Here is a 13,493-nt window from a genome sequence, read left to right as displayed (position 1 = left end):
ATCTTGCGAAACTTTTTCTTATCTGCAATGCCTCATTGAGTTTCACGAACAAATGTGAATTAGTACATCACTCGTAGTTTCGATCGGTAAGTTGAGAAACATGCTCCTCCTAAGGAGTGGAAAAATAGTGTCATCTCCGTGATTGGAATTCAGGATTGATTGTTTATAACCAAGTTGCAAATAATGAGACGATGGAACAGAAAATATTGTTGCCTTTAGCGATATGGGCAATTATAGGCTCTAATTTTTACGACAATGTGACTGCTGACAAGTTTGAAGAATTTCAAGAGCACACACAAGAAGTAATAGTAAACTGTGTTCACGACGTAGCCCCACGCTTTGGCAAAAAGATTTGTGATTGTGGATATCTGAATGAGGTTTGTACGGGTATATCAAACGAAGCAAAATTGAATATTTAGTTGTAAGGTATGATTGTCTTAATCGAGTAAAAGGAAAGTTAACATCATGAACGCTAAATGTTGAGGCTGAACCAACAAAGATGCCGATTTGACCCATGTTTCGGTGTAGTCAGTGTATTGTGACTCATACTGATAAATATCTGATAAAGCTAATAAAGTTGATAACTCACCACATGTATTGAGGTAACTCTTCTGTTAAGACAGATGTATTGCATTTTCTATGATAAGAATCAATAAACCATCTTACAACATCAACTTCGTAGACGAATTACAGACTATTCGGTACTCACTGACTGCTGTTTATAACTGTTAATTGATGAAACAAGGTATTTTTTCGTCTAGTGTTAAAATTAGTACTTCTTTCATCATTGTTAATTCTGCAATACCTTGCCCTCAACATGTTAGAGAGACCTAACAAACATCAAATAAAAAAACATACGAATTATTGACAGAGAGTTGATTGGACGTTATCATAGAAAAACTCATTGATCTGGTCTTTTTTATGAAATTCGATGTCATTGCGAATAAGTGATAGAGAGTGAGTTCTTTGGTTTGGATTGCAAAATTATTCTTCAGCTTTGCGGACGAGAGAAAAGAAACACATGCGCAATTCGAAAATATGGGATGTATAAATTTTTTCTGCGTGTTCTAGCTGTTTTGTGTATGTATGTTAGTCATAATGTTAATGACCTTTCCTTATTAGGTTTTGCACGATGACGACACAAATGAACTGTCGATGAATCAAATTCAACTTTGACAGCTATCGGCGGTTTGTTAACAATTCAAATAATACGTATTTAAATTATAATGAACACATAAACAAACCACAACAATCGAGCTTGTAAAAGACTAATCTCGATAAGAAATGGTTGAATGCTATACAGCCATCGACTTCAAATGTTCGAAAACGTTTCTTTTTATTTAAGGGTAGTTGTCGATAGCATCATTGATTGTCATTAATATTTATGTCGTTTTCATTTGAGAAAACTGAAACTGACCCAGGGTAGTTTCATCAACCTGAGCTTCAAACAAACGGTTTGACAGCAGTTAGGGTGGAAACTGCGCTGGAGCAAAAACGACATTAGTATATTCATTTGAATACATTATTTTATATATCATTGTATATTTTATGCGTTTGGCATATGACGTTGGACTCGGACTGTATAAAATCGTATTTTTTGAGAGCAGGAAATAAATGTCCAGCAACAGTAACACATGGATCAATAAGTCCCGAGACTAACAATGGAAACATTTTTCTTGCAAAATTTTTTTTATTCATCAACATAATCACCTTTTAGGGTGATACAATGGTTCCAACGTTTTTCCAATTTTTCAATACCATGTTTATAAAAAAATTTATCTTTCGCTTCAATATAAGCTTCAGTTTCAGCGATGATCTCCTCATTTGAGCCAACTCTTTTTCCCTGGAGCATTTTTTTAAGATCAGCAAAGAGCCAGTAGTCACTGGGGGCTAAATCTGGCGAGTATGAGGGGTGGGGAAGTAGATCAAAGCCCAATTCGTTCAATTTCGCCGTTGTTTTCATCGACTTGTGGCAGTTGATCAATTTACCTTTTTCGAGGTAGTCAATGAAAATCACGCCATGCGTATCCCAAAAAACTGACGCCATGACTTTGCCAGCTGACTGCTGCGTTTTCGGACGCTTCAGACGACTTTCGCCAGCTGTGCGCCACTCAGATGACTGCCGCTTCGACTCTGGAGTGTAGTGATGTATCCATGTTTCGTCCATGGTCAGGTAACGATGCAAGAAATCTTTTTTGTTGCGAGTAAATAGCGATAAACTGCTTTCTTAATCATCGACTCGTTGCTGTTTTTATTCTATCGAAAGCAATCGCGGCACCCACTTGGAAAAAAAACCGTTTTTCATGCTCAATTTTTCATGAAGGATAGTAAATACACTTCCATATGATATCTGTGTCACCTCAGCAATCTCACGGAGCTTCACTTTACGATCTTTCATTATAATTTTGGTCACTTCACTCACATTTTCCAGTGTAACGGCTTCCACAGGTCAACCCGAGCGTTCCGCGTCATTTGTGTCGGTACGACCACGTTTAAACTCGGCGAACCACCGAAAAATCGTTGCTTTTGATGGACAAGAGTCCGGATAACATTTTTCAATCCATTGTTTCGCTTGGACGGTGTTTTTATCCATTAAAAAACAATGTTTTATCAAAACACGAAACTCGATTTTTTTCCATTTTTAAACAAACTACAAAACGACTTTACTCCAACCTCGATAACTCAATCCGTTTCAAGCAAAGGTTAGTACTCTAGAAAGACGTGGTTACTTATTTACTACGAGCGCCATCATTGCATTAGTCTCGGGACTTATTGATCCATGCGTTAGGTCGTGGTCAATTTTTTGGAATCAACAGACGGTAACCGTTACTCGAACGAATCGTGAGAAAATGCAAAGGAACGTGGAAGATATCGAAAAAGATTCACTAATGCGGAAGGATGAAAATTGTAGAAAAGTTTATTGGTTCAATGTTGATTCATTTGTATTCCATTTAAGGTTTGACTTGATAACTACTGAAAATGTTTATTGAAACATAATTTAATTAAATTTAAATTTAGAAGAACTATGTGGATAAGGTACTTCAGTTTGATTCCTCTGGTAGAAGATAGGTAAAAGAATAATTGAAAGGATTATTATTATTCGTTTATTTGACATCGGCTTTAATTTCCTTTCAAATATTTGCTTATACTTAAGTATTGTGGCACTAAAGTTTTGCATGATATTTATCAAGCAATTGAAGAATTCAGCCATCTCTTCTGAGATTTCTGCGCTACCCAAGCGGTGAGCACAGAACTAATCATAGAATGGAAACGGAACAGCGTCTTAATTGATTTAAGAAAAAATTGTGACATCTTACAACCGAAGTATATGTCAGAATCTAGTACCATATTGCTGGGATCTCGATCACGTGGTCCCATTTTTAATGCATTATTTTCACATTTTTGGTTCATATCACCCTGTAATTCCAAAAGTGGAAGTCGGATCCAAGAGATATTCAGGAACTTTGTATGATAATATGACACCTTTCATTTGAATTTAAGTTCGTGAAAATCGGTTTAGCCGTCTCTGAGAAAAGTGAGGGACATTATCTTCCCATTTTTAATGCATTATTTTCACATTTTTGTTGCATATCACTCTGGAATTCCAGAAGCGGAAATCGGATCCAAATGAAACTCAGGAACTTTTTATGGGATCATGAGACCTTTCATTTGAATCTAAGTTTGTAAAAATCGGTTAAGCCATCTCCGAGAAAAGTGAGTGACATTATGTTCACATTTTTGGTGCATATCACTCTGTAATTCCAGAAGCGGAAATCGGATCCAAATGAAACTCAGGAACTTTTTATGGGATCATGAGACCTTTCATTTGAATCTAAGTTTGTAAAAATCGGTTAAGCCATCTCCGAGAAAAGTGAGTGACATTATGTTCACATTTTTGGTGCATATCACTCTGTAATTCCAGAAGCGGGAATCGGATCCAAATAATATTCAGGAACTTTGTATGAGACTTTAAGACCTTTCATTTGAATCTAAGTTTGTGAAAATCAGTTCAGCCATCTCCGAGAAAAGTGAGACATTATTTTAAAATTTTGGTGCAGATCATCCTGTAATTCCGGAACCGGCAGTCGAATCCACATGAAATTCAGAAAGTTTGTATGGGACCGTAAGACCTTTCATTTGAATTCAAGTTTGTGAAAATCGGTTCAGCCATCTCTGAGAAAAGTGAGTGACATTATCTTCCCTTTTTTAATGCATTATTTTCACATTTTTGGTGCTTATCACCCTGTAATTCCGTAAGCGGAAGTCGAATCCACATGATATTAAGAAACTTTGTATGAGACTATTAGACCTTTCATTTGAATTTAAGTTTGTGAAAATCGGTTAAACCATCTCCGAGTAAAGTGAGTGACATTATTTTCACATTTTTGGTGCATATCATCCTGTAATTCCGGAACCGAAAGTCGAATCCAAATGAAATTCAGGAAGTTTATATGGGACCGTGAGACCTTTCATTTGAATCTAAGGTTTTGAAAATCGGTTTTGCCGTCTCTGAGAAAAGTGAGTGACATTATTTTCATATTATAGGTACATATCACCCTGTAATTCCGTAACCGGAAGTCGAATCCACATGAAATTCAGGAAGTTTGTATGGGACCGTGAGACCTTTCATTTGAATTCAAGTTTGTGAAAATCGGTTCAGCCATCTCTGAGAAAAGTGAGTGACATTATCTTCCCATTTTTAATACATTATTTTCACATTTTTGGTGCATATCACCCTGTGATTCCGGAACCGGGAGTCGGATCCGTTAGTGAAAATCGGTTTAGCGATTTCCGAGAAAAGTGAGTGACATTATTTTCACATGTTAATGCATTATTTTCAAATTTTTGGTGCACATCACCCTGTAATTCCGGAAACGGAAGTCGGATACAAATGATATTCTATGACCGTGAGACCTTGCATTTGATTCTAATGTCGTTTTCGCTTGAGAATACGGAAACTGACCCAGGGTAGTTTCATTAAACAAACACTTTTCACGAAACTGTGTTGATTTCGCACTTAGCAACGGGGATATGAGCAAACCTGATATAAAACCAGGTTCGAAACTGACTCGATTTTCAGTTCAACAACGTTGAAACTAGTTTCGAAACTGGCTTCAAACAAACGGTTTGACAGCAGTTAGAGTGAAAACTGTGTTAGGTTTGGCATCAAGCGAAAACGACATTAGTATGCATTTGAAAGCCATGTTTCCAACAGCTCAAGAAATCGACTCGAATCGAAAACGGGAGGCCTATAAATACCAATGATATCTGAGCTGTATCCGTTTTTGTTGATTTCAACATGGATCGACAATTTCATTTTTCAGTAAATTTTGTTCTATTTTTTCACTGACGAACATTGCCAATCCTCCGTTGAACTAGCCCTGCGTGAGAAAATGGCAGAATAACCAGGAATCTTGTAAATTGAGGTATTGCCGTCTTTGAACCAAGTTTCGCCAATGACGATTGTATCAATAGTTGAATCGCATTGAGTCAAAAAGTATTTTATGTCATCAAATTTTTCCAGTTCGTTCATCCCCCGTATATTCCATTGAAGTATTCTCAAACATTTTATATTGGTATCATTATAACGTGCATTAAAATCTTCTAAACTGTCATGATAAATATTAACTGTACTTTCCATTTCAAAGAGAGAGAAACAAAAATATACCGAGGCTATGATAATGTCTCAACGGTTTTATTCGAACGAATTACCATTTCTTTTCCTCTTAGGAGAAGGCGAAGTAATAGAGACTGAGTTGTTCATCAGACGTGTAAACAATCGGCTTAAGTCATCTCTATTACGGATCATGTCGGGTTTTGATGTTCAATTAAGTAAGGGCGCCAAATGAACAGCATACAGGTTTCTTTTTTCCGATATATAAATTTGGGTTCAATACCGTGAAGTCATTGTAACGAGTCGTTGTTTTCCTAAAATTCCAGAAATGTTATTTGTATCTTCTTGATAGATATAATTATTGCTTAAACAATGCATTTAGACAACAGGATCAGCACACCTCAACTGCCATTTAAAACCGTTAACTCAAACACCAAAACTGTTCGGCTCTCTACTTTATGAAACGATTCCATTTGAATTAGAAGAATGTTTTCTGTTTTTTTTCGGTATTCCCCGTGCTATACCTTTAAAGGATTTTTTGGACGGGATTTTGTGAAAATTTTTCTCGAAACGACCTCCAAATTTCGTCAATTGATTCAAATTGCAAGTTCGGTTATCTATTGGAGTCCAAACGTCTTCAATTGGCCCAAACGCCATTCGAATTATATCAACCCAGAGTATTCCGAAATTTCAAATTATTTGCGTTTGAGTAACTATGAACAGTTTCGTCCAATGTACTGAAACCATCCCGTTTGCCTTCTGTTTTTAAATTACATCGATTGAACCGAGATTTGGTAACTCATCGACATGTTTTACATATTCGAATGATTCACTCTCTTGCTCATAAACCGTCATGTATTTTGCTTGAATCATTTGGGACTTTTAAGAGCAGGTAAAAACTGCTGTTTACGTGTGTATCTGAATTGGGGGAAAATGTTGAGATCGAATCAAAAACAATTGTCAGATGATTCATTTTTACAGAACACTCTACCATTCTACTTTACTAATCTCGAGCAATCATTATGGTCGTTCAATTATTCTAATTTAAGAGTATTCGAAAAAATTTCCATCCAAAGATAATTTTTGAGCTGTGAGAAATTCACAGGGACAGCTACAAGTACAGAAATAAAAGGAACAAGTACGGAAGCTAAGTTCAGGAAAAAATAAAAAAGGTACAGGAACAAGTGAAGAAAGTACAAAAACAAGTACAGAAATAAGGGAAACAAGTATAGGAAGTACTGGCACAATTGAGTGCAGAAAAAGGTACAGAATGTGCAGATGGTACAGATATAAGTACAGAAGTTACAGAACCAAATACAGAAATATTGGAGCAGAGTACTCTGATCTCTCTTCAATTGTCGTATTGGAGCAGATACAGAAAGTACAGGAACAAATTTTGAAACAAGCACAGAAAGTACAGGAAAAAAACACACAAATTACAGAAACAAGCACACAAAGTACAAAATACAGTGCAGACAATAAAGGAACAAGTACAGAAAAAAATTAAAAGTGCAAAAGTTTATCGCAAATGTTGTCGAGACAACAATTTTGAATGGCAAATTAGAAGAAGAAAAACTTTTCATTCCACACATTCCAATGATGTCCACTGCTATGCCATTTCAAATTGAACGTCATTTTCTCATCCGTTTAACTTTTCTATTACCGTCAATAATCGTTATTAATATGTAGCGTGAATTTAGAGTTTTTTTTTTCGGATGGTAAATTGTACGCTGCCTGTTTGCGTTTCGGCAAACCATCGGTTTTATATATTTTATTCGCGATATAAAAAGGTTGGGGGCGATATCATAGAGCATTATAATGCTATTTTTCTTCAATAATCATTAAAATTGATAAGTAGTTTTGATTTTCTACATCTAATCTAATATTATTGCGCTACGAAGTGTGCAGGGGTCCGCTAGTTAGTTTATAAATTATTTATCATATGTTGGATAATTTTATAACCTATCAAACCCAGTGCAACACTTCAGCCATTTTTAAAAACTTGTTTCTGAAAACCACTTATTTTTTGGAACTTGCCCTTCATAATATCCTTGAGTTTTTCTATAGGGCGAAGTCTGCTGGAGTTGTCTCCTTCGGCACAAAAGATTAAAACGATAGCCAAAACAGAGTGTCACCTTTGTGGGATCGGATAAATTTGTCGCTAAAACAATTATCTTTCTGAATTTCTTTCGCAGAAATATTAAAGAAAAGATTATTCTCTTTTTTCCAAGTGTCAAAAAGTTTCTTATTGAACTTTACGAGAATTCCAAGTTAAGAAACTAGATGAAATCTCAGCAATTTTCTTTTCAATCAAAAAATTTTGTAACCGGAATTCGGTTACTGGAAACATTATTCTTTATATATTTGGCCGCTGATAGTGTTGATCGTTATGTTCGGCTAACTGAAAAACCTCCTTCTTTCAGAACATCCAGGCAGGGCGCACCGGCGAAAAATCCAGACTGACTTCCACTATAATGTACGCTATAATACACCAACCACTCGTATAAAACTTCCTGGCGAGGATTTGAGCACCGTATTCTGTTTATCGCTTCGATTAGACGTCTTTCAATATTGTTTCAAATTTAATTTGAAACTTGGATAAAAACATCCCAATTTTCCCGTTATTTGCAATTTCGCTCTAAGTAACGGTTTGCAATTTTAAACACACTACATCATATTGTTTCGGAACCGGAAGTCGAATACGAATCTAATTTAATAATAATCTATGAGGCTATAAGACCTCTCATTCATCTCTGAGAACACCAGGTGATTTCCGTTTTGGAATTTTTGACCACTATTTCCGGTACTATCGGAACCAGAAAGTGGGAGCCAGTAAAACTAAAGTAGGTTCGTTTAGTAGGCAACTATCATAACCTACAGATTGAAACAGTTTTGAGTCGGATTTAAAATATTTCCCTTTTCTGCATAGTCGCTCTAAATGACGGTTTGCAATTTGAAACACACTTTATCCAAGCCAAAGCTTTGGTATTACATTCCTGTAGCGGAATTTGACCTTCTGTTTCAACAAACTTTGCAGCCGATTCAGAGTGTAAAGAATCAGTGCATGGCTGGTGCTACGATTCTACTGACACTACGAATCCTTCCAGGTCCGGGCTCGAACATACAACAACTGGTTTATAAAGACCAGCGCCCTATGCATTGAACCGCCAACACTTTATCCTATAGCCCCGAATTGAATGTCGGATCCAAATAAAATTGAATAGCGTTCTATGCGCTTTCATATGAACCTAAGTTTGTTGAAATTGGTTCAGCCATCTCTGAGAAAATCAAATGCATATTTTCGTCACATACACACACATATGCAAATCTGAAATGAAATAATCGATATCAAAATTCTATATGTTGCTATTTTGATGGCCGTTAAGACCGCCAAGCGAAATCACATAAAAAGAAAGCTCCCAATCAAAATTGGTTCAGTATGGAATCAATCGGCATTGTGAGCAGTTCTGCGAGACGTTTGCAGAGCTAGTTTCGCTTCAAAGAAAATCGATCGCGACATCCTGCTGCTGGTCGTTTACATTGGAGTAAAATACAACGAAAAGTGGACAACGAAGGGGGACATTATGCAAAATCAGCCCTTCTAATGGTTCAAGATGTTATCTAAAGAACTATAAAGTAAATTTAGTGCAAATCTAGAATTATTTGATCAGCTTTGTGCACTTTTCGCAATGCGAAATTCGCCCTAACGAGTGCGAATAAGACCAGTATTTGATTGCTTCGCGGTCGAGAAAAATGCTTCGAACAGTGTTTAATATCGTAGAGAATTCCACAAATTGGCCCTTCCGAATGCCAGAAACGAATCCCGTACACCGTTTTCATGGTTTCTTTCTCTGAAATATGCAAATCCGAAATGAAATAATCAACATAAAAATTCTGTATGTTGCTATTTGTTACTGTCATTTGTTCCGCGTTATTAAATTGTGTGGTAGAAAATATTTGTAACGAATAAGTCAATCTTCAGTATAAATGCACCGTCAAAGTTCTGGAAGGGACAGAATGAATGATTTTCATTTTTATTCGTATTCACGCCCTCCAGTTATATCTGTGACATTACTCATTCGCCTTTTTGCCTTTCTCATATAGAAAGGTTATGCAATCACTGTGAAAACCGACTTTTGAACCGAGGCCCTCAGGGCCGAGATTCATATACCATTCGACTCAGTTCGCCGAGTATGCACGTGTGTATGTGTGTGTATGTCTGTATGTAACATTTTTTTGCACGCACTTTTCTCGGAGATGGTTGGACCGATTTTCATAAACTTAGATTTAAATGGATGGTCTTGTAATCCCACACAAAATTCCTGAATTTTATTCGAATCCGACGTCCGGCTCCGGAATTACAGGGTAATATGTGGAACTAAAATGAAAATAAGTGCACTTACTTTTCTCAGAGACGGCTGAACCGATTCTCACAAACTTGGATTCAAATGAAAGGTACAATTGTTCTATACAAAATTTCTGAATTTTACTTTGATCAGACTTCCAGTTTCGGAGTTACAGAATGATTAGTGAAAAAATTCTTATTAAAAATCACTTCCTTACTTTTCTCAGAGATGGTGTGACCGATTTCAACAAACTTAGAATCAAATGAAAGGTATCTTGGTCCCATAAAAAACTGCCAAATTTCATCCGGATCCGACTTCCGGTTCCGGAATTATATGGTGAAGTGTGTTACTTGAAGCGGCGAAACAAAACACTTAAAAAAAATTCTTAAATAGCCGAAACTATTCCAATCGGTAGTCAGTAGACGGCCAAACATTAATTAGGTTATGCACGATGACGACACAAATGAACTGCCGATGAATCAAATTCATCTTTGACAGTTGCCGTGTACTTGTTTTGTTTTGCGACTGCAAGTTAAAAATTGAAAAATGGCGAAAAAGTGACTGTTAAAAACGTATTACACAGTGAAAATAACTAAAAAGATTGCCCTGTATGTGTTTCCAGCATCAAGGAGCGATATATGTATGAATCTGTTGAGTGTGAGGCGACTTGCAATTTTTACATTCGAACGATGAACTTCTGATGAACTTTTAAACTGTAAACAAGTACACGTCGACTGTCAAAAAAAGTTCACTCTGTTCATTTTGTGAGGTTATGACATGTTCGTTCAAAACCTAATTTGGCTTCCCTTGTTATTGGGTTTTAAATGAACGAGCGAAAATTGTAGCCATACACTCGAAAATACATCCCAGTCTCTTTTCTCAAACCAACTTAGATTACACCGGTTCCCAGATTACGGTTTCGGAAGTACCTCTTTTCGTTTCCTCAGATATGGCCTAACCGACCTGAGTACTTTTTCACTCTATTATACTAGTTTATGAACAAAGAAAATGATTTTGAAGAATACCACACATTTATATATGAGAATATGTGAGATATGAGAAAAGCATAATTATACCACTAGGTGGATTAAAACAGGTTTTGAACATTTACAGGACTACATTGCACCCAAATTTGAAGGAAGTACGACGGAAATCGAAATAGCCAATTGTAAATCACTGCGAGTTCGACGGGACACCTTCACGGGTTTATTTCAGTTAACATTGCTAACCATTATCAATGTGGAAAACCTTGTACTAGAACCACACTCGTTAGATTTTGCTAATAATAATCCGTTTGCTTTATTGAAAATATATTTGACAAATGTAATTAAGCTAGGCTAAAAAACAAGCAATGAATAATATCATATTTTTGTAGACCCTTATAGAAGAAGTCCCATCACACGTGATACGGGGACATATTGGAGAAGTGACGTTTACCAGATGTCGTGTTGGAACTTTCCGTCCTTACAGTATAACGAGCATCAGTGAACAGTTGGAAAGTTTAAAAATAGTGGAAAGTTTTGTTAATAAAATTGAACGTCACGCTTTCAAACGGTTTGATGTGAATCTACTAATCATAGAAGGAAGTGAATTCGTTGCTCCAATTCAGTTTCAAAGCTTATATGAAATTGATGTCCTGGGCCGGTTTGTCTTAAGTAATAGTTCATTAAATTATCTATTACCAGGCGCGTTTACAATGAAAAGTAAACTTTCTTTGAAATTACGTTCTCTTTCATAAATATAAATATACTATTTCAGACGTCACTAACTTTGTTATTACGAATAGTAGATTTGAACAGCTATCCGGAGATGCCTTCATAATGCAGATTCGCAACAGCGTTCGTATGGTAGAAAACTATTTCAATAGAATAGACTATGCAGCGTTCAGAGGTAAGCATTACGTATTGCGTAGGTTAAAACATTAATTGTACATTGTTTTAGGAATAACACTTGATAGTTCCTATTTCAGTAGACATTCTGAAAAACCATTCTTATTGTTTCACAACAACAGACTAGGGCACCTAGAAGACGCGAGTTCGCTACAATTTTCGAACGACTTCAATACTCAACTGCGTGGAATCCATATTCAACAAAGCATAAACTGTAAGGAAACTACCTTTCTGAAGTCCAGCCTGTTGTCGTATCATTCAGACGAAATCTTTTTTGTGTCATCAGAAAATCAATTTCAATCCCTTCACGACATTCACAGCAAACAATGTTCTGAGGACAATTTTTGGATGTACTTAATAATAGGCGTTATCGTTACCTCGGTTGTGCTGGTGACGATAGTTTTACTGATATCATGGTATTGCGTAGCACAGAAACGAAAACATCAAAAACTGAATATAGTAATGCCAGAACCACGTACATACCGCGAAACTCAAATAGTTATGCAAATTGAAAATCATGGACTATTGAAAACAGATCTGTAAAATGCTAGTGAGACTACATTCTACGCAATTTTCTAAAGAATTTTCTACAGAATTTATTTCTCGTGGCCTGCTTGTAACAAGGATCCACATTAAGGACACGTTTCAATTCCATTTGGTTAATTTTTCCATATTCACTATTACTTTCAGCCTTTGGTTTTCAATGTTGAGTCACAACTGCAACAGTTATTTGGCAATAATATCGACGTCGAAACGGATCGTTGCTATTTTTCCATATTTGTGTAGGATTGAAGTACTGGTTCCTAATCCGGATGGCGCCATTTCAAGACCAAAGCTCTTTTCAATACGATTTTCCACTTCCGGGAAATTTTCAACGGGCGAGGACGTTGTATCGGGTTAATGCGGTGAAAATTTGAGTATTTCGCGAGAAAGAAAGAATTTTCATTCGTACTTTAGCGACTCGACGTAGCCACATAGTGGGATTTTCGCATGTAGTCCAGTGGAAAGAAAGTCCATCGAACTATAAACGAAAATTAACTGGCAATATAGCCTAAGTTGCTGTGCCATCAATCGGTGCCATCTCAAGTGAGGTGACGCCAACCAGAAAGAAGAAGAGTAATACAATTTTCGTTTTTCTAATTGTTCGTAAAGTGTAATAAAAACTCCCATAATCGTAACCTATTTTCAAACGGATACTATGATGACGTTAATGAAATTTTCTGTAATTAGAGTTTTCAGAGCAGCCTTTCGAAAGAGAGATTTAAAATTCCCGGTGCAATAGTATTTCAATGACATGGAGTGGTTTTGTAAATAATATAATGCTAAACTTATAATAAAATTCATTCAAATATTTTTTTTTGTATTCTTTAATATATTGACTCTTCGAAATATTAAAAAAACTAAGCTGATACGACGTTTTTCCATATCCTTTTTTGATCTTCAGGAGTTTTTGATTATAAAATAACTTTTGGACTAAATGTACATAATTATTTTAGTTTTCTTCATTCTTGACTCGTCAGAGAATTAGCATTTCAAAGTGCGCTGACATTTTCATTTAGCAGTTCAACTAAAACCATTATGCAACGTAAAGTTTAGTCCTTTTGAGTGTCACTATTACCAGGTGTACCAGTTTATAATACGGGA

General features: G+C 36.1%; 2 protein-coding genes across 8 annotated transcripts in view; one reads left to right on the top strand and one right to left on the bottom strand.

The window, feature by feature from the left end:
• The window catches only part of LOC131440748 (E3 ubiquitin-protein ligase highwire), a 126,255-nt gene that overhangs the window by 68,842 nt on the left and 43,920 nt on the right, over nucleotides 1-13,493 (bottom strand). The window lies entirely within an intron of this gene.
• LOC131425084 (uncharacterized) lies at nucleotides 68-13,162 on the top strand. Of its 2 annotated transcripts, none has more exons than XM_058586657.1 (5): nucleotides 68-377; nucleotides 11,074-11,283; nucleotides 11,336-11,663; nucleotides 11,719-11,850; nucleotides 11,902-13,162. In XM_058586657.1, exons 1-5 carry the CDS (start codon nucleotides 192-194, stop codon nucleotides 12,390-12,392), a joined length of 1,347 nt encoding a protein of 448 aa, XP_058442640.1. In that variant the 5' UTR covers nucleotides 68-191; the 3' UTR covers nucleotides 12,393-13,162. The 2 variants fall into 2 exon arrangements, with proteins under 2 accessions (XP_058442640.1, XP_058442641.1); XM_058586658.1 differs by having other exon boundaries at nucleotides 11,972-11,991.

This window comes from Malaya genurostris, chromosome 1 (genome assembly GCF_030247185.1).
Source record: "Malaya genurostris strain Urasoe2022 chromosome 1, Malgen_1.1, whole genome shotgun sequence".
NCBI lineage: Eukaryota > Metazoa > Arthropoda > Insecta > Diptera > Culicidae > Malaya > Malaya genurostris.
This window is presented reverse-complemented; position numbering and strand designations above follow the sequence as displayed.